Source organism: Brienomyrus brachyistius, chromosome 16, assembly GCF_023856365.1.
Source record: "Brienomyrus brachyistius isolate T26 chromosome 16, BBRACH_0.4, whole genome shotgun sequence".
In the NCBI taxonomy this organism is placed as follows: Eukaryota; Metazoa; Chordata; class Actinopteri; order Osteoglossiformes; family Mormyridae; genus Brienomyrus; species Brienomyrus brachyistius.
The window spans coordinates 1,453,665-1,471,268 of record NC_064548.1 but is presented as its reverse complement, the minus strand read 5'-3'; the positions used below and the strand labels follow the sequence as shown (position 1 = coordinate 1,471,268).

The 17,604-nt window shown below is 39.7% G+C and overlaps 1 protein-coding gene across 8 annotated transcripts in view; it reads left to right on the top strand.

The window, feature by feature from the left end:
- LOC125709939 (protein SON-like) overlaps positions 1-17,604 on the top strand; it is a 41,677-nt gene that overhangs the window by 13,591 nt on the left and 10,482 nt on the right. For all 8 annotated transcript variants that reach the window (XR_007382879.1, XR_007382877.1, XR_007382880.1 and 5 more), the window contains exons 4-8: positions 3,240-3,313; positions 3,605-6,511; positions 6,976-7,361; positions 7,636-7,770; positions 8,375-8,602. Coding sequence is in view for 4 of the 8 variants with exons in the window: in XM_048979013.1 (XP_048834970.1) it covers positions 3,240-3,313; positions 3,605-6,511; positions 6,976-7,361; positions 7,636-7,770; positions 8,375-8,602 (3,730 nt within the window). In the remaining 4 variants the exon portion in view is untranslated. The remainder of the gene's footprint in view (positions 1-3,239; positions 3,314-3,604; positions 6,512-6,975; positions 7,362-7,635; positions 7,771-8,374; positions 8,603-17,604) is intronic.

Genomic DNA, 17,604 nt, shown 5'->3' with positions numbered 1-17,604 from the left:
AGTTGTGCTTCTAATGTGACGTGCTTGTGTTTCACATAGTTTCTTTCTGAGTTTCACCAAGATCTCTGTCCTGATTGAGCTGTAGAAAGTTTTTGGCCATCCATAACTTGATATCTAAATGCAGTTGAAAAGTATAACTTTTGGCCTTGTGTCATCACCGGACACGGCGATGTAAAGTCGTTTGTCATAAATATGGAAACTGATGCTGTGTCTCCTGATGACGTCTCCAAGTGGCAGCAAGTAGATATTAAAAAGCATAGGACCTAAAATTGATCCTTGGGGAAAACCACAGTTCATTTTACACCTTTCATATTAACATTCATCCATGCTTAGAGAATTTTTCATATTAGTAAGATTTAATTTTAACCAATTAAAAACAATACCAGAGAGGCAAATCATAGTTTGAAGTCTGCCTAAAATGACTGAATGAAAGACTACACTTAAGTCAAGTAGTACTAGTACTGAGCTTATTGTTGTATCCACATTGGACCTGAGATCATGTACAATCTTATACTAGTGTTGTTTCGGTTCTGTGGTTGATCTGACAATCAGATTGGTATTTTTCATAAATATTGGGAGAATTCATAAAACCATTTAACTGATTAAAAGCAAGCTTCTGTAAATTTTTACTTAAAATGGCAGATTGGATACTAGTCTGTAGTCATTAAAACATGTGGCATCTAAATTGTTTCTCTTCAGATGGGGTTTAATCATGGCAGTTTTACAGGCATTAGGGAAGACACCCATCTGAAGAGAATAATTAATAATGGTAAGTAAATCTTTGGTAATGTTCAAAACGGATATGGGAATGGAATCTAAAGAGTAGGTTGATGATTTCAGTTGTGATATGACTTTGCCAAGCATCGCAGCATCAACCAGGACAAATTTCTCTTGTGTTTCCTCATGTAAAGACAAGGTTTTGGGATCTTGAAATTCTTATGCTGACATGGTGCTAGATTCAACCTAATAGTGGATGTTTTACTTCTGTGGACTGCAAAACCTTCCCATTTGGAGTTGGTGGACATATTACTAGACTTTGTAAGAACAGGATTAATTAAACAGGTTGAGAAGAGGAAGTGGTTGGTTTTCAATTTTGAATAGTGTGCTTGTCTGGCATGTTTGCCTTATTGTGAATATTCTGCTGTTCATTATAAGTTACTTTTATGTTAAATTTAAGAAAGAGGTACTTGTGAAATTAATGCAAATTTCCTGTTTACGGAACAATTTTAATACATCCTTTGAAAACCATATGGGTTTTATCAGCTTGTTAAAAAAAACAGGACTGCAACTATCAGTTTTTATAATAGAATAGTATTCTATTGATTATTTTTATGATTGAGTAATCAGATAAAATAAGTATTTTATTCAAGTGTGAAATTTGCAAATAAAAAAAAACATTTATTAGAGTGAAATCCACTCCACTCCAGTGCATTAACTGCCATATCATCTTTATATACTGCTATGGTAAACATTTACTAAAAAATTCATATAAATGGTGAAAACACAGATTGCACTTGATTCACGTGTTAAAAATACTGTCAGTTGTGATCCTGCTAGAGCCATTCTCATGAAGTTGTCCGTAAGTGTCAAAATATATGGCAATACACACTGTTTGGTAGCATTTCAACTTGAGAACTTGCAAAATGCAAATTCAATTTTACAGTGATTGCATTGTAAATTATTGTCTTTTAACCCTCTTGGCTCTAGGGGTAGGGAACACACTTTCACTGACTGGGGCATGATCACACATTTTTAGAAATATCTTAAACTTAATTCATGGCAAATTATTTCTTATATATTTGTTTTGGCATTGCACTCATCTTAATTTTAATGTGTATTGTAAATTTGTCAGATTTATGTGAAGTTTGTAATTTGACGTCAAAGACAAGGCAAAATGCAGTTTGGAACACTTGCAGAAACTGTACTTTTATAATTAGTAAGCAATGGTGCCAGTTTGTTTTGATTCCAGATATCTGATCACCAAAGTCTTGATACATGAAGTTGAGTAAATGGTGTACTACGTCACTCCGATGTAGGTAAAACAAAGAAAGATGATATGGTGTACTTTTTTGCCGATTTAACCATCTGGGGTCTAGAAGTAAGGAACACATTTTCACTGACTGGGGCATGGTCACACGTTTTATTCAATATGATAAACTTAATTCATGGTAAATTTTCTTATATATTTGTTTTGGCATTAACCTTATCTTAATCTTAGTGTACTTTGTAAATATGTCATATTTATGTGAAGTATTTGACATCAAAGTATAGAAATTGCAAAATACAGCTTGTAACACTTGCAGAAACATTATAAAAGTACATAGTAACCAATGGTGGCAGTTTGTTTTGATCCCAGATATCTGATCACCAAAGTCTTGACTACACAAAGATGACTAAATGGTGTAGTTGCAACATGCAGTTGGATAAATAAATAAGAAAAACCTAACTCATGTCATTATTTCTGGCTCCTTTCATTGAATATGTAGCAACTTTCATGTGTATGTATGAGCCATTCACACCTGGCCACCCCCCCCCCCCCTTAATGGCACTGGCGGGGATGTATCTGGATTGCGTTTCGCTGTTGCCGTGTTCATCTAATTACTATGCGAATGCGATTTGAATATGCAGAAATGCTGCTATTTAGAATGCGAATAGCTATCTTCAGGTGAAGGCGGCACTACACGGCCCGATGCAGGTAAAACAAAGTAAGGTGACATGCCTTTTTGCCGATTTAACCTAATTTTAAAAACTTTTAATACTTCCGATAAATGAAGTTTTGAAAAGACATATTACGGATTTAGTCAGCTTTTTTTTTCAGGATTCTACATGAAGATTTCAGCGAGATATAAAATGAAATGGATGCGAAAAATGCGCTGCATCGCCGATGATGCACTCGACCCCAGAGGGTTAATCTCAAGTTGAAATGCTCCCAAACTTTGAATAGCTTCTGCCACTTTCTATCCCTTGTCTCTCCCATTTTCATTTTATACCATTACTACTGCAACCTGCTTCTGTCTTGGTGTTTCAGTTAATATCCATGAGCTGCTGTAGTCTGAACATAATAGTCATAAAGCATATAATCAAGCTGGAAAATTTAACTTGAATTCTTTATGAATCAAACTAATCAAGTAATGGTTTCAGCCCTATGAAAGTAGATAATAGTGTAGCCGTCATATGTTTGCGACTTGGAGTATATAGCGTCATTTAAGTGCATTTCTGTGTTGTGGTTCTGTCTGCAGTGTGAAGGGTCAGTGTCCTGGCAGAGAGAGAGTGGCAGAAGACGACAGGGCTGCTGTTGTAAGAGTACCAACAGGCAAGACATGTCATGCTCTATTTCATTTTAAAGTGGCACCTTAAGATTTACTGGGTAAACTAAAGACAAATGGAACATGCGCAGAAAGTGGAACTCTTACGTCTTTCAGATTGCATGTCTAGTGAAGTGTATGGCTACTTTTTTATCAAGGGCTGTATTTCTTTTCATGTATCCTGCTTCAAAACTATTATACAAATACAAATATAGTATTTTATGGCCAACGTGTGGGTGTAAGCAGACAATTCTACATATGTTGAGATAAATTTTGTTTGTATTTTACGATTTTTTTAGACCAACCCATGGAAGAAATGGATGGCAGACCCAAAAGGCATAAACATGTGACCAAAAAAAAGAAGAAGAAAAATAAGAAAGATGAGAAGCATGAAAAAAAATCTCCCCCTCGTTCCAGATCAGAGAGCTTTTCTGGTTCAGAATCGGAATCAAAGTCTCCTTCAAAGATGCCACCCATATCTTATCCTGTTGTCCCTTTGGAGAAAAATCGGGAAAGCTCATCCTTTGGGAGCCCCCCAAAAAAATCACCAAAAAAGCTTTCAGAGGAAATGACACCTGTCCAGTGTGAAGTGTTTGTTCAAGTCTCTGAGCATTCAGAAGCTGTGGGCATTCATGAAGTGGTTTCTTCTCAGACAACAGCCATAGTGGCAACTAATGTAATAGATAATCAAGTGAATATTGCCCAAGTACTAGATTTGCCTGATATAGTTCCTAAGGTTGAAAATGCTCACAAGGAAGAAGGTAGGGTGGATTCTTATGTCCAAAAAGACACAGAAGAGAGCAGTGAATCTGTGAATAAAGAGAAAGGCCCCTGCTGTTCCCAGACCCCAAAGAAAACTATTGACAAATCTCATTCCCAAAGGGTTTGTTCTTCTTCCAGGTCATCCTCAAGAAGAAGGCGTAGTTCTGGAAAGAAACGTTCTGGGTCTCGATCTAGAAGACGCAAATCTCAGACTTCATCTGTCAAAAGATCTGAACAGAAATCCAGTTCTATATCGTCCAGGAAGTGCGAAGACTCATATTTCAGATTCTGTATGAGATATAAGAGATCTAGGTCAAGATCCAGACATCACTCCCAATCTCGATCTGTTGTACAACGACATCGGTCTCATTCAGGGTCTTTTTCTAAGTGCAGAAGGTCACGATCAAGATCTAAAAGGTCACGATCTCGGCACAACCGGAGGTCTCGACCACCAAGAAGGTACAGGCACTCTAGATCACGATCCTCAAGATCTCATTCAAGAAAATCTTGTTCCGGGTCAGTCAGGCGGACCAGGCAAACTCGGTCTAGGTCCATTGTAATCCGTAGGCATTCAAGGTCAAAGTCATTAGTCAGGAGGAATAGACGGTCAAGGTCCAGGTCATTGACACAAATTTGTTCCAGATCTAGGTCTGCAACAAGACGTCAGTCTAAATCTCATTCAACACAGAGATCCAGGCATTCTAGATCAACACCACGAGCTAGGCGAAGAAGATCTAAAACCTTATCCCCTCCATGCAGTAAGAAGTCAAGGTCACCTATAAGACATTGTCACTCTAAATCTCCTTGTGGTGGCCGAAAACAGTCAAAGTCTCCCAAAAGGAACAGACGGTCCATGTCAAGATCTCCAACTAAATGCAAATCAAAATGTAGATCAATTTCAGGATTTACTTTGTCATGTGACAAGAGGCCACTACTAACAGAAGAGAAGAAAGTCTCAGGATCTCCTACCAGAGAATTGGGAGACAGTGACATACCACTTACTGAAATTCATGCCTCGGGATGTAATGCAGACAAAAGAGAGGAAGAAGATGCAGTATCTACAGCCAAAACTGTCCAGTGTATGAGTTTAAAGGGATCACATCTAAACGAAGAAACTCCAGCAAATCTCAGTGATCTTAAATTAGAACATGCTTTTGAAGAAATTTGCACTGATAATGCAAGTAAAATAGCATCTTCTGTTGGATCTTGGAGGCCAATACCCTTTCTGGTGGACAGCAATGCAAAGCCTAACCCTATTTCTGCAACAGAAAGTTTCAATGTCTTCACTTCAGCTGCTGTCACACTGACAGAGCTATCTGAAGAATTTAAATGTCCAACAATGGAAAAAACTCCTCTGACTCCATCGACTTCTTGGGACTTGTCACATGAGACCTCTAAAGACCATCTTCAGAATAGGAACAAGTCAAGTTTATCTGAAGATGTAGGCAAAGAGTCTGATTTCGGGTGTAGGTCCTGCTTTCCACAGTCTAACGAGCCACCCAAATCATTATCACTTGGGTTGAAAAATAGTTTTCCTGAAATGTCAGGTCCTATCTTGTTTACAGACATAAAGGCTGAGTCTGATATGCCACTTTCATATGAACAAAGGTCAAGGTCTCCCAACAAGAATGACAGTTCAGAAATTGAAACTAAGGCAGATTATTCTGTATCACACTCAACTTTGAAAGAAGATGGGCCTCTGATGGAAAAGATGGATTCTGAAGCCACATCTCCTTTAAACAGAAAGAAAAGCCCTTTCAAAGAGGGCCTATCAGTTTCACCATCCTCAAGAAAAAAACATTCAAAATCAAGATCTCGCTCAAGGAGAAAGAAGTCGGTGTCTACTCGGCGGAAGCACTCAAGATCAAATTCAACTCCTCGAAGGAGACGTTCGCAGTCAGTATCAACCACTCGGAGGAAGAAGTCAAAATCCAGGTCTCCTGGAAGGAAAAGGTCCCCCTCTCAATCCTGGGGTCAGAATAAATCTAAATTTACCACAAGGAGGAGGAGATCAAGATCTAAGCTGAAGAAGTCACGATCAAAGTCTACTTCCAGATCCACCAAAAGAAAGAGGACTAAGTCCAGAACACCTGTCCAAAAAAAGCACTCAAAGTCTCGCTCACCTCGGAGAAAACGGTCCCGGTCAGCAGTTCAGAGAAGATCCAGATCTGCAGATAAAAGGAGACATTCAAAATCTCTCTCCCAGACTAGAAAGAGGAGGATGCGCTCACGATCTCCAAATCGTAACCACCGTTCCCGGTCTAGAAGGTCTCGCTCCATATCCCGCAGACAGAGAGGTAGTTTTCGTAGTCGTTCATTTGACCGCAGGGACAGATGGAGACGTGAACCTAGCCATTCTCCTGTTGTCATCCTTCGCAAAAAGAGGTCTGCTTCACGGACTTGTCGCAGCACAAGTAAAACTCCTCCACGCCTTACTGAGCTAGGTACGAACTACTCTCCTCAAAGCCAGGGCACTGTGTGTAATTATTGATCAAATTAATTTGCTTACGTACTAGTCATTGTATAAATTATAGGAATTTTATCATTTATATTGAGTATAATTGTTTCCTTGAGAGGTAAAGTGGGCTATTCCACGTCAGTCAAAAACGATTAATATTAATTATTGAGGGTCTATCTATCTTTTAAATGTACTGAGATCTGTGCTACCTGTGCTATATATCAATTGTAGGGTATAGGCACACTGATTTTTATTTTTCATTTATACTTTGGAGCTCATTTTCTCAAAATTTTGTTTTTGTGGGATAGCCCACTTTACCTCTCAAGGGCACAATTATTAATAATTGTTATGCATCATTTGATTTTTGTAGAGGTAATTCTGACTTTTGGGTAATTTTGTGCAACCTGAATTAGCCATATTAACAATGTCAATCTGCTGTCTTCCTGGCAGACAAAGAGCAGCTTCTGGAAATTGCCAAGGCCAATGCTGCAGCTATGTGTGCCAAGGCTGGCATGCCCATTCCTGAGAGCCTGAGGCCTAAGGCCACCCCCACTTCAGTTTCTTCCCCCCTGAACCTGCCCCTGCCTTTGAATCTGTCAATGGGAATGCCCCTGGGTATGCCTAACATTAGTATGAATGCAGCAATGGCGACTATGACTGCTGCCACCATGACTGCTGCCCTGACCAACATGAGCGCTCTGGCCAACATGCCTAATTTGCTTAGCATCACCAACAAACCCTCACCCACTGCCATGCCCAACACTACCAATATCGAGGAGGTCAAGAGGAAGGTTACGCAGAAGGCTAACAGCATCAGCATCAAGGAATTGACAGAGGTCAGAGGATAGCTTGGCCGGCCCTAGCAAGGAATCTTTGTAGGACTTTTAAACGTTTAAAGTTAACAAGCATGTTCAAAGTTGCCAAGCTCTGCAAAATGGCTCTTGATCTTTGTTGTAAGGTTGTTTATTTGCTAAAACAAACTAATTTTATTCCTGTGCAGGCAGGATGGATGCATGGATGATTGGATGTTTATGGCAACAGAGGCATGTTTATGATGATAAACATGGTATGGAAATGATGGCACTCTCTCTGCTTGTTCCTGTTTTGCAGAAATGCAAGATGATCGCAGAGAGCAAGGAAGAAATGGCTGTGGCTCAGCCACATATGTCTGATGATGAGGATGATGAGAAGTCATCTGGTGGAGGAGCCTTCCGTGAGAGCAAGGGCATCTCCTTCAACCTGAGTGTAATGCTTCACCTCCCAGAACATTCCAGATTATGCATTATGAATTTTCATCTATTGGGCTGCATCCTAAGATGTCGTTTTTATATTCCAGTATTGCCCGCTACCTTTCTTTGTGGGGAGCATGTATCTCAATTACTTGGCGTATATAAGGCTTTAAAAATACTTCCTTTACGAAATCCTTTAAATACTCTATTAAACTTCATTTATTGCTACCTGTAGCACCTTTTATGATGTCTCTGGTTCTGATGTATGATGGTTTCAAAAAAGTCTTTTCATGCCTTTGAACCTAAAGTGAACACAACATCTCTGTGGGGGATATTTTGGTGACACCCCACCACCTTTCTGGGTTAGCTTACTACGGCTTAGGGATGTTGTTACTTGGCCAGAGTTTACAATGAACATTCCCCACAGTAATATTTATTTTCTTCATACTAGGGCCATTCTTCACCTTGTTGCTCCTTTCATTGGCAGGCCTTTCTTACTCATTCACTCAGCTGAGCACGTCTGTTTTTCCTAATTTTACAGCATCCGTCCCAACCCCCCTCCACTGTTCTCGCTCTTGCACCCACCTCTTGTAATGTATCCTTTTCCTCCCCCCATTCAGAACCCTTTGGCGAAGCCAGCAGTGAGGACAGAGGCAGCCTTTGCCAAGGAATTCCCGGTATCTTCAGGTTCACAGCACCGTAAGAAGGAGAGTGAGGGAGACTACGGGGAGTGGGTTCCCATTGACAGGAAGGCAGAGAGGGACAAGGCAGCCAGTGTGTCCATCTCTGTGAGCACAGCGGGGGAGGAAGAGTGCAAGGATAGTGTCTTCCCTGATGCCCCCCTGCAGGTATGACGTTGCTTAGACTGGCACACTGCTCACATGGGCTTATTCTTCTGGCCCCTGCTGCTTGCTAACACATTACCATTCAAAAGTTTGGGGTCAGTTTGGAATTGTCTTCTGTTCCATGAAAACATACATGAAATGAATTTGAATTGGGAAATATAGCAAAATAAAAAGGATTTTTTTTTATTTTATTAAAATTGTGTTCTTCAAACTTTGCTTTCATCAAAGAGTCCTCCATTTGCAGCAATTGTAACCTTGTAGACTTTGGGCATTTTTGATGTCAGTTCGTTGAGGTGATATGATGAGATTTCACCCTGTGCTTCCTAAAGCATCTCCCACAATTTGGATTGGCTTGATGGGCACTTCTTATGTACCATTTGGTCAAGACGGCTCAAAAGAGTTGAGATCAGGTGAATGTGCTGGTCTCTCCATTATACACAGAATACCAACTGGCTATTTCTTCCCTTAATAGTTCCTCACAGTCTGGAGCTGTGTTTGGGTCATTGTCCTTTTGTAGGATGAAATTTGTTCCAGTTAAACACCATCCACAGGGTATGGCATGACATTCCAAAATGGAGTGATAGCCTTCATTCTTCAAGATTCCTTTTACGCTGTATAAATCTCCCACTATATCATCACCAAAGCAGCCCCAGACCATCACATTGCCTCCACAATGCTTGCCCGATGTCGTCAAGCACTCTCCACTTCTTTGGTCTGAACACCTCAAACTTCCATAGCACTTTTTTTTAATCATCATCTGTCCAGTGTCTGTGTTCATTTGCCCATCTCAGTCTTTTCTTTTTATTGGCCATTTGGAGATACAGAGTTTTCTTTGCAAGTCTGTGTAGAAGGCCAGCATCCTGGAGGTGCCTCTTCACTGTTAACATTGAGACTGGTCTTTTGAGGGTACTGTTTACTAGGGGCAGGCAATATGACCTCAGATTATTATCACGGTATTCTTTTTCGTTGGTGATGTTGTTGTGTCATGGTATTACTTTTTTCCAAGTTTTGGGATGAGTAGCATGTCCTGTCAAAGAAAACAGACAAGTAACATGGTGGTGACATCTGATGGATTATGACTTGGGCCCTGTGGGCTTTATTGGGCCCTCGAATGTATATCCCCCACTTTGTGAAGGCAGTTCGTGGCCATTTTTAGAATCAGATATCTCGTAGCTGTGACAATGCTAATTACACTGCACAACATTTTTTTTTTTTTCGTACTTGGTGACAGCAAACACCATTCCTCTGGTGGTATTGAAATTGTAAGGCTGTTGTCATGTGGCACGGGTCTCATTGCAGAAGATAGGTTAGAGTTTTAAAATGACTTTTTTAAAATAGTTTTTGCCAGAGAAACCAGACACATTAGTCAAATGGAAATAACAGTCTGTCACATGGTCTTTTTGTTCTTGTCATATCATCGGGACAGCAAACGGCATTGTTCTTTGAGTGCCTCTGAGCCAGGCTCTTGTCGCACAACAAATATGAGCTGTCCATTCCTTGTCTTGATCATCGATTTTACAGCCGAAGTACAAATTATATGCCTTCTTCACTGAGCATTTCTGAGGCGCAAGCATATATTTGCCAAAAAATATAGCAGAATCTTATGACATATCGACCGACACTAATCATACTGCAAACATCTATAGCATCTAGCTTACTTATTACATTGCTACTGAGGCAATACTATATTCTGAAATGATACAGACCTGATAGTGTGTATGTATTAACCCAATGTGTCAAGCTGGCTCTGGCCTGGCCAAGCATGCCTAGGCTCCAAACTTCCACAGAATAGTTTCCAATCTGGGCTGATTCCATGCCTGGACATGCCCAGACTGTACAAAACATTGTTGATATATGTCTTAGAGAATTGAAAAATTTTGGACACTAATATAAGAAATATACATAACAAAACTGAAGATTTCAATGAAACATGATGGGCAAATCTGGATGTGATTTTCGTGATCAGCAGCCAAAAATATATAAGGAACACCCAACAGTGTTCCAGAAGCAAAAACTTTGCAGTGTTATTAAATAAGGCCCAGGACTGTCTTAGATACTTGGCCAACTGTGGTTTTTGGTGCCCCAAGATCCCCTCAATTGTCTAGGGCAGCCTTCAATCAGTCACCCGTTTATGAAGACCATCGGTGTCCTTTTTTGAATGAGACATAAGAACATAAGACATTTATAAACAAGAGGAGGCCATTCGGCCCATCAAGCTAGTTTGGGGAGAACTAATAGCTCAGAGTTGTTAAAATCTTATCTAGCTCAGATTTAATGGAACTCAGCGTTTTAACCTGTGCTACACTAGCAGGAAGACTATTCCGTACTCTAACTACACGCTGTGTAAAGAAGTGCTTCCTCAAATGCATTTTAAAATGTTCTGCCGCTAATTTCCACTTATGGCCACACCGAGATCTTTCTCATCAGCTACCTTTATTTCAGTGAAACTCATAAAATATCTGTACTTTATATTTCTGCTCCCTGCATGGATTACCTTACATTTATCCATCCATCCATTTTCCAAACCGCTTATCCTACTGGGTCACGGGGGGTCCGGAGCCTATCCCGGAAGCAATGGGCACGAGGCAGGAAAAATCCCAGGATGGGGGGCCAGCCCATCGCAGTACCTTACATTTATCTATGTTAAATTTCATCTGCCAGGCATCAGCCCAGTCGCTAATTAAATCCAGATCCCGCTGTAGCCTCTCCGCTGCTAGATCTATATCTGCTACACCACTACAAAATTGACCCTGTGGTACCCCACTATGAACACTATGGTATTCATAGCTTGGGTCCTTATTGAGCTAGCATCGGAAATTCATCGCAGAGTCTCAAGCACTTATGTAAGTCGCTCTGGCTAAGGGCGTCTGCCAAATCCTGTAAATGTAAATGTAAAACACAGGCCCACTGTGACATTGTGCCTCATAACTACTTGCTGCTTCCTGTCTGTTAACCAGTTTTCGATCCAAGCTGCTACAGTTCCTAAAATCCCTGCAGCTTTGAACTTAAGCAAGAGCCATTTGTGGGGGAAAACATCAAAGGCCTTCTGGAAATCTAAGTAGATCACATTGTAAGCCTTTTTGCGATCAATTTCTCTTGTAGCTTCCTCAAAGAACTCGAGTAGATTAATTAAACAGGATCTTCCTAAATCCATGTTGGCTATCCCTCAATGTTATTTGCATCCAAGTAATCTACCATTTTCACTTGGATTATAGCTTCCATTATTTTTCCATTAATGCTAGTTAAACTGATTAGCCCATAGTTTGCTGGATTACTTCTATCCCCTTTTTGAATATGGGTGTTATGTTAGCATGCTTCCAATCAGAAGGTACCACACCCACAGATAACGATTTCTGGAATATTAAAGTTAAAGGTTGGCTAATAATATTCCTCATCTCTTTTCAATCTATATAAGATGCCATCAGGGCCCTAGGATTTATTTATTTTGAGCTTAGCTAGGCTTAGTACCACATCAGACTCAGTTATACATGTATTGGTCAAAGATGACACTGTATTTGTACTAAATGGTGGTAAGTTACTCATGTTCTCCACTGTGGACACCCGTGTAAAATAATCATTGAACTCATTTACTATATCAATTTTATTTTCAATTACCTACAGTTTAAGCCTCTTACTGTCATGCAGATTAGTGATTTCAGCTTTTAGAGCTCTTTTAGAGTTAAAATATGGGAAGAAGCTTTAATTATCATCCTTAGCCTGCAATGATATTTTTCTTTCGACATTCCTCTTGGAGTGTCTAATGTTATTTAACTCAACCTGTAGACTTAGATGCTCCTGCTTAGTTTTGAAACTCATTAGCTAATTTCCAGTTGTGGAAGAGAGCCCTTTTCCTCCTGACTTTATTCTTAATTTCCTTAATAAACCACCTTGGTTGTAGTTTCCTAGATTTAGTTTCCCTGGAAACAGGTATGAAGTCCTCTTGCACTTGCAACAATGTGCTTTTAAAAAATTACCATGCCTCTTCAACCGTTTTGCTATTAAACGTTTTCCAGTTTACAGTTTCTAGTTTGTCTCATACCATTAAAGTTAGCCTTCCTAACATTGTATACTTTTGTTTTGGGCTTTGCAGTAATATGCACTAACTTAGACCAGCGGCAGAACAGAGGCTCTAGATTAGTACACTGGTTAGCACAAACCAGTGTTAACTGAAGAAAATTTTTCATAAACAAAATTTTCGCCAACGACAATTATTTTCAGACAAACTAGACGATAGGTAAATAAAAATGATTTTGTGAGGCCTAAGACTATGACGAAGTGTATTGAGAATTTTGTAAACGAATAAAAGCGAGAGGAAAATGTTTGCCTGAGACAAGATCCTATCAGAACTAATGTAGTTTGCATAAGGCAGGGGTATTCAACTAAAATTTAAAGAGGTTCAGTTTGAGAGAATTTCTTGAAGCAAAGGTCCGGATGATCATAATGTCTGTTTAGTGTGATATTTATTTAAGTAGCCTATTAGTTTTGTGCACATTGCATGTAATCAATACCTGATTGTCAAAACAAATTCAGTACAATTCAAAAACCTTTTGACAATATTAATTGTTACGTGACATAGAACTGAACGTATATGTATGTTTTCTCATTTTCTATATAAAAGTAGGGCTGCATTTCAAAATGAGAAAATAAATAAAATGTGGAAATTGTGCATGTTTAAATAAAGTGCTTAACTTAAGCCGTAAAACCCTAATACAGTTGCTTATATCATATATTTTGGTGTTCATGGATTTAAGTATTGGTTTCGATAATCCCACACCGGTAATAAAATTAGTCTCGTTTTAATATAAATACATACAAATCACTTTAATCAATATTAGAGTAGGATATGGGCGAAAAGATATAAAACATGGCATGTGTTTTTCTCATTCATTTTATATTTGCCAGAGTAACAACGCAAATAGAATGACAAGCCGTTTCAGGCGAAAACAGTGCATTTTAGTTTTCAAAATAAAACGCGGGGTTGGCAACTTTGGCCAGCAGGCTGGAGTGAAATTTTCGATCTGACATGTCTGCACACATGTGTAACAGTTCTAGCCATGTAAATAGTCTGCTTTTGTATTTACACTTTTGACATAGCTAATTTTAGGGTTATAATGGTATAATGTAGATTTGCCATAAGATTCCCTGCGTGTGTCTGCAAGTGAGTTTCATGCCAGATTCTTGAGCTTTGGAAACCCAGAAAATGTAATTTTTTTTGTTTCCCCTGAGTTGATTCGTATAACAAATAACATCACTTTATACTGTTGTTAAAAAGCGGAAACGTCAACGAAAATGAAATCACCAATAAACTTCAGCTACAAATATTTCTATTCAGAGATATCAGGCCTGGTGGCATTATAGCCCACGCACTGGGGGATCCCAAGCTCTGGTTGCAGTCTGTCCCAAACTGGGAACATAAGGCTCCCTTATGATGCATTTTAACCAATACTGTTGACCTAGGAAAATCCTGGACAGGAAATTGCTAACTAGCAAGCATAAAATTGGAGGTTCAACCCCTGTCAAGTGCTACAAGAAATGTGCGCATTCAGCAAGCAGACATGGATTTAACCCTCTGAGGTCTAGAAGTAGAGACCACACTTTCACTAACTGGGGCATAGTCACACATTTTATTCAGTATCATAAATTTAATTCATTGTATTTAATTATTTAATTATTGTCTTTTAATAGCAGCTGTAAAGCTTTGAGGCTTGGCTGCAAGATCAGTGTGACGGTATACAGTCATGGCCAAAAGTTTTGAGAATGACACAAGCATTGGTTTCACAAAGTTTGCTGCTTCAATATTTCTAGATTTTTTTTAAACAGGTGTCTCTATGGTATATTGAAGTATAATTACAAGCATAATGTGTCAATGGCTTTTATTGGCAGTTACATTAAGTTTATGCATAGAGTCAATATTTCTTTCCCTTCTTTGGGAGCGATGCAATTTGCCCTTGCATGCTGACAGTCAAGTTCTGGGCCAAATCCTGACTGATGGCTGCTCATTCTTGCGTAATCAATGCTTGGAGTGTCAGAATTTGTGAGGTTTTTGTTTGTCCACCCGTCTCTTGAGGATTGACCACAAGTTCTCAATGGGATTAAGGCCTGGGGAGTTTCCTGGCCATGGACCCAAAATTTCGATGTTTTACTCCCCGCGCCCCTTAGTTATCACTTTTGCCTTATGGCATGTTTTGGTACCATTCTTTATTCATCAGTATTGTAAGTGAACACACTCCCTTGGCTGAGAAGCAACCCCTCACATGAATTGTCTCAGGATGCTTTGCTGTTGGTATGACGCAGGACTAATGGTAGCACTCCCCTTTCTTCTTCTTCTTTTTACCGGATGCCCCAAACAATTGCAAAGGGGATTCATCAGAGAAAATGACTTTACCCCAATCCTCAGCAATCCAATCCCTGGACCTTTTGAAGAATATCAGTCTGTCCCTGATGTTTTTCTTGGAGAGAAGTTCTTTGCTGCGCTTCTTGACACCAGGCCATCCTCCAGAAGTCTTCATCTCACTGCGTGTGCAGGCGCACTCACACCTGCCTGCTGCCATTCCTAAGCCAGCTCTGCACTGGTGGTGCCCCGATCCTGCAGCTGAATCAGCTTTAGGATGTGGTTCTGGCGCTTGCTGGACTTTCTTGCCCACCTTCAAGCCTTCTTCACAACAATTGAACCTCTCTCCTTGAAGTTCTTGATGGTCCAATAAATGGTTGATTTACGTGAAATCTTGCTAGCAGCAATATCCTTGCGTGTGAAGCCCTTTTTGGGTAAAGCAGTGATGACTGCAAGTGTTTCCTTGCACGAAACCAAGGTTACCAGAGGAAGAACAATGATTTCAAGCACCACCTTCCTTTTAAAGCATCCAGTCTGCAATTCTAACTCAATCAGCATGACCGTAATCTTCATAGGCCATAAGGTGAACCTAGAAAAAGTGGCTAGAAATCACTTTTCGTTCCCACGTCTGGGCACTACTTTTTTAATGAATTTCTGGATAGACAACAGTCTTATGGCTTATATGTTAAAAGTTCTCCACAAAAAATACTGCAGTTTTTTGTCAGGATGCAAAAATGTGTATAATTAGGAATTTACAAAAAACGAAAATCTCATGCTGCTAGTTTGGCCTGTAACTTTATTAATACGCATTTAATCAAAACAAAATATATGTCAAATCCACATTTATACATGTAGCTACATATCTGAGACAAGTATTGGTGCATTAATCAACTCAATTTTGAAGGAAGACCATGAAATAATGCAATTTTTTTTTATAACGCACTTCACCGATTGGCACCAAATAAAACTGAAGAACAAATTGAAACTTAAACATTTTTGTTATGTTTTATTCATTAAAATGTTCAGTAGGCACTTAGGAATCACACAAAATTAAAGATAAAAACAGTTTTTGGTCCAAGTTGGCTAAAATGACTTGAAATGCTGGACTGCTGCACTAATTTTTCAATAACGACAAATATTAAACATTTTACAGCAGCTTCATTACAGCTCAAATCCAAGTAACCTGTGACACAGATCACCTTTACTCATCACTACTATCCTTATCACTATCATCAGAACCATCTTCACATGTAGCTCTTTCCTCTGTTTCCTGGAAAACATTTGTACAATTGAGACAGCGGCACAAATCTGTACAGGACAGATTTGCAGACATACAGGAACATCTTCCAGTCTCACATTTGCCTTACTTGCAACTGCAGTAGACAACCTGCAACACACTATCAGGGGCTGGATTTCTAGTCATCCACGTCACTGTTAACTCCCCATCCTCGAGGTGCCATCCATTGCCAACAGGTGAAGGGGCACACATTTTACCTTTCAGAGAATGTCTCATTATGGCTGCTTGGTAGTTTGCCTTTTGCAGTGTTGGTACAAAGCATCACTTGTCGGAGGCATGGATCGTTCTGGCAAAGCTGATGATGCCATGCAGAATGCTTTGTATCGTGCATCGTTCAGACTTTTAGCACATGATTGGCCATATAGCACATGATGGGCCGAATGGCCTCCTCTCGTTTGTATAGTTCTTATGTTCTTATATAGGTGACAGACATATTTGCAAAGCACTTCAAAGGTAGACTGGTCCAAATTAAAACTGCTACCCAGATTTCTAAATGCAGTCAAGTATTCCTCTTTCTCACAAGCAACAGAAAATGACTTTTTTTTCCCTTCGCCATAAAAGGCACTTGTAGAGTCACAGCCTGAGAAGGTTTGGATCCAAATAAGTGCCAAACATACACTGTTGCCGAGAGCTGATGACACCTTACATAAGTCAATGATCCTCGTTTTGTTGCCAACCCTAGTGAAAAAATACAATCTGCATGGTAAATCTGGCTGCAGACTTAATGCAATCACTGCCACATCAGTATCAGGGCTCTTGATGACTACAGTTTGATGTTCCTGTGCAGCATGTTTTGCATGAAAAAACAACCTGGTGTCACATTCCTCATGATCACATTTCAGATTTTCAACAGCACTGACAGTTTGTAAACCCTCTGTTACAGCCATGCAGTGACACAGGTCTCCATGTGTTATGTATAAATGTATGTCCTTACCTAAAATGGTAAGATCAGCGTCTCGCCACATTACATAGAGGAATTCTGCCAGTGCTTCTTTGTTTGTCCCATCCGACAGAAACTTCTTCCATTGTGTTGTGTCTTTTGATCCCGTCCATAAATTTTTACCTGTTGTGTGCCACCAACAGCTCTGCGTGATCATTCTACATTTTTAATACTAATTTCTGGATACTTGTCTATCACAAAATCTATCCGTATACAGTTGTGCTTGAGAGCAAGCTTGACTAAGTACTATAATATAGTGTCAGCAAGCTCCCCGAAGGTACTTGGTATGGACTGAATGGCTTGAATGACTGCCATGCCATCAAAAAGTATAGCTCCATTTACTGGTACTCTGTCAACTAAACAGTCTCCACCTTTGGTTTCCAGAACATCCATGAGAGCTGATTTGTTTGTTTTTGCAAGAGAACCATCAGCACTTG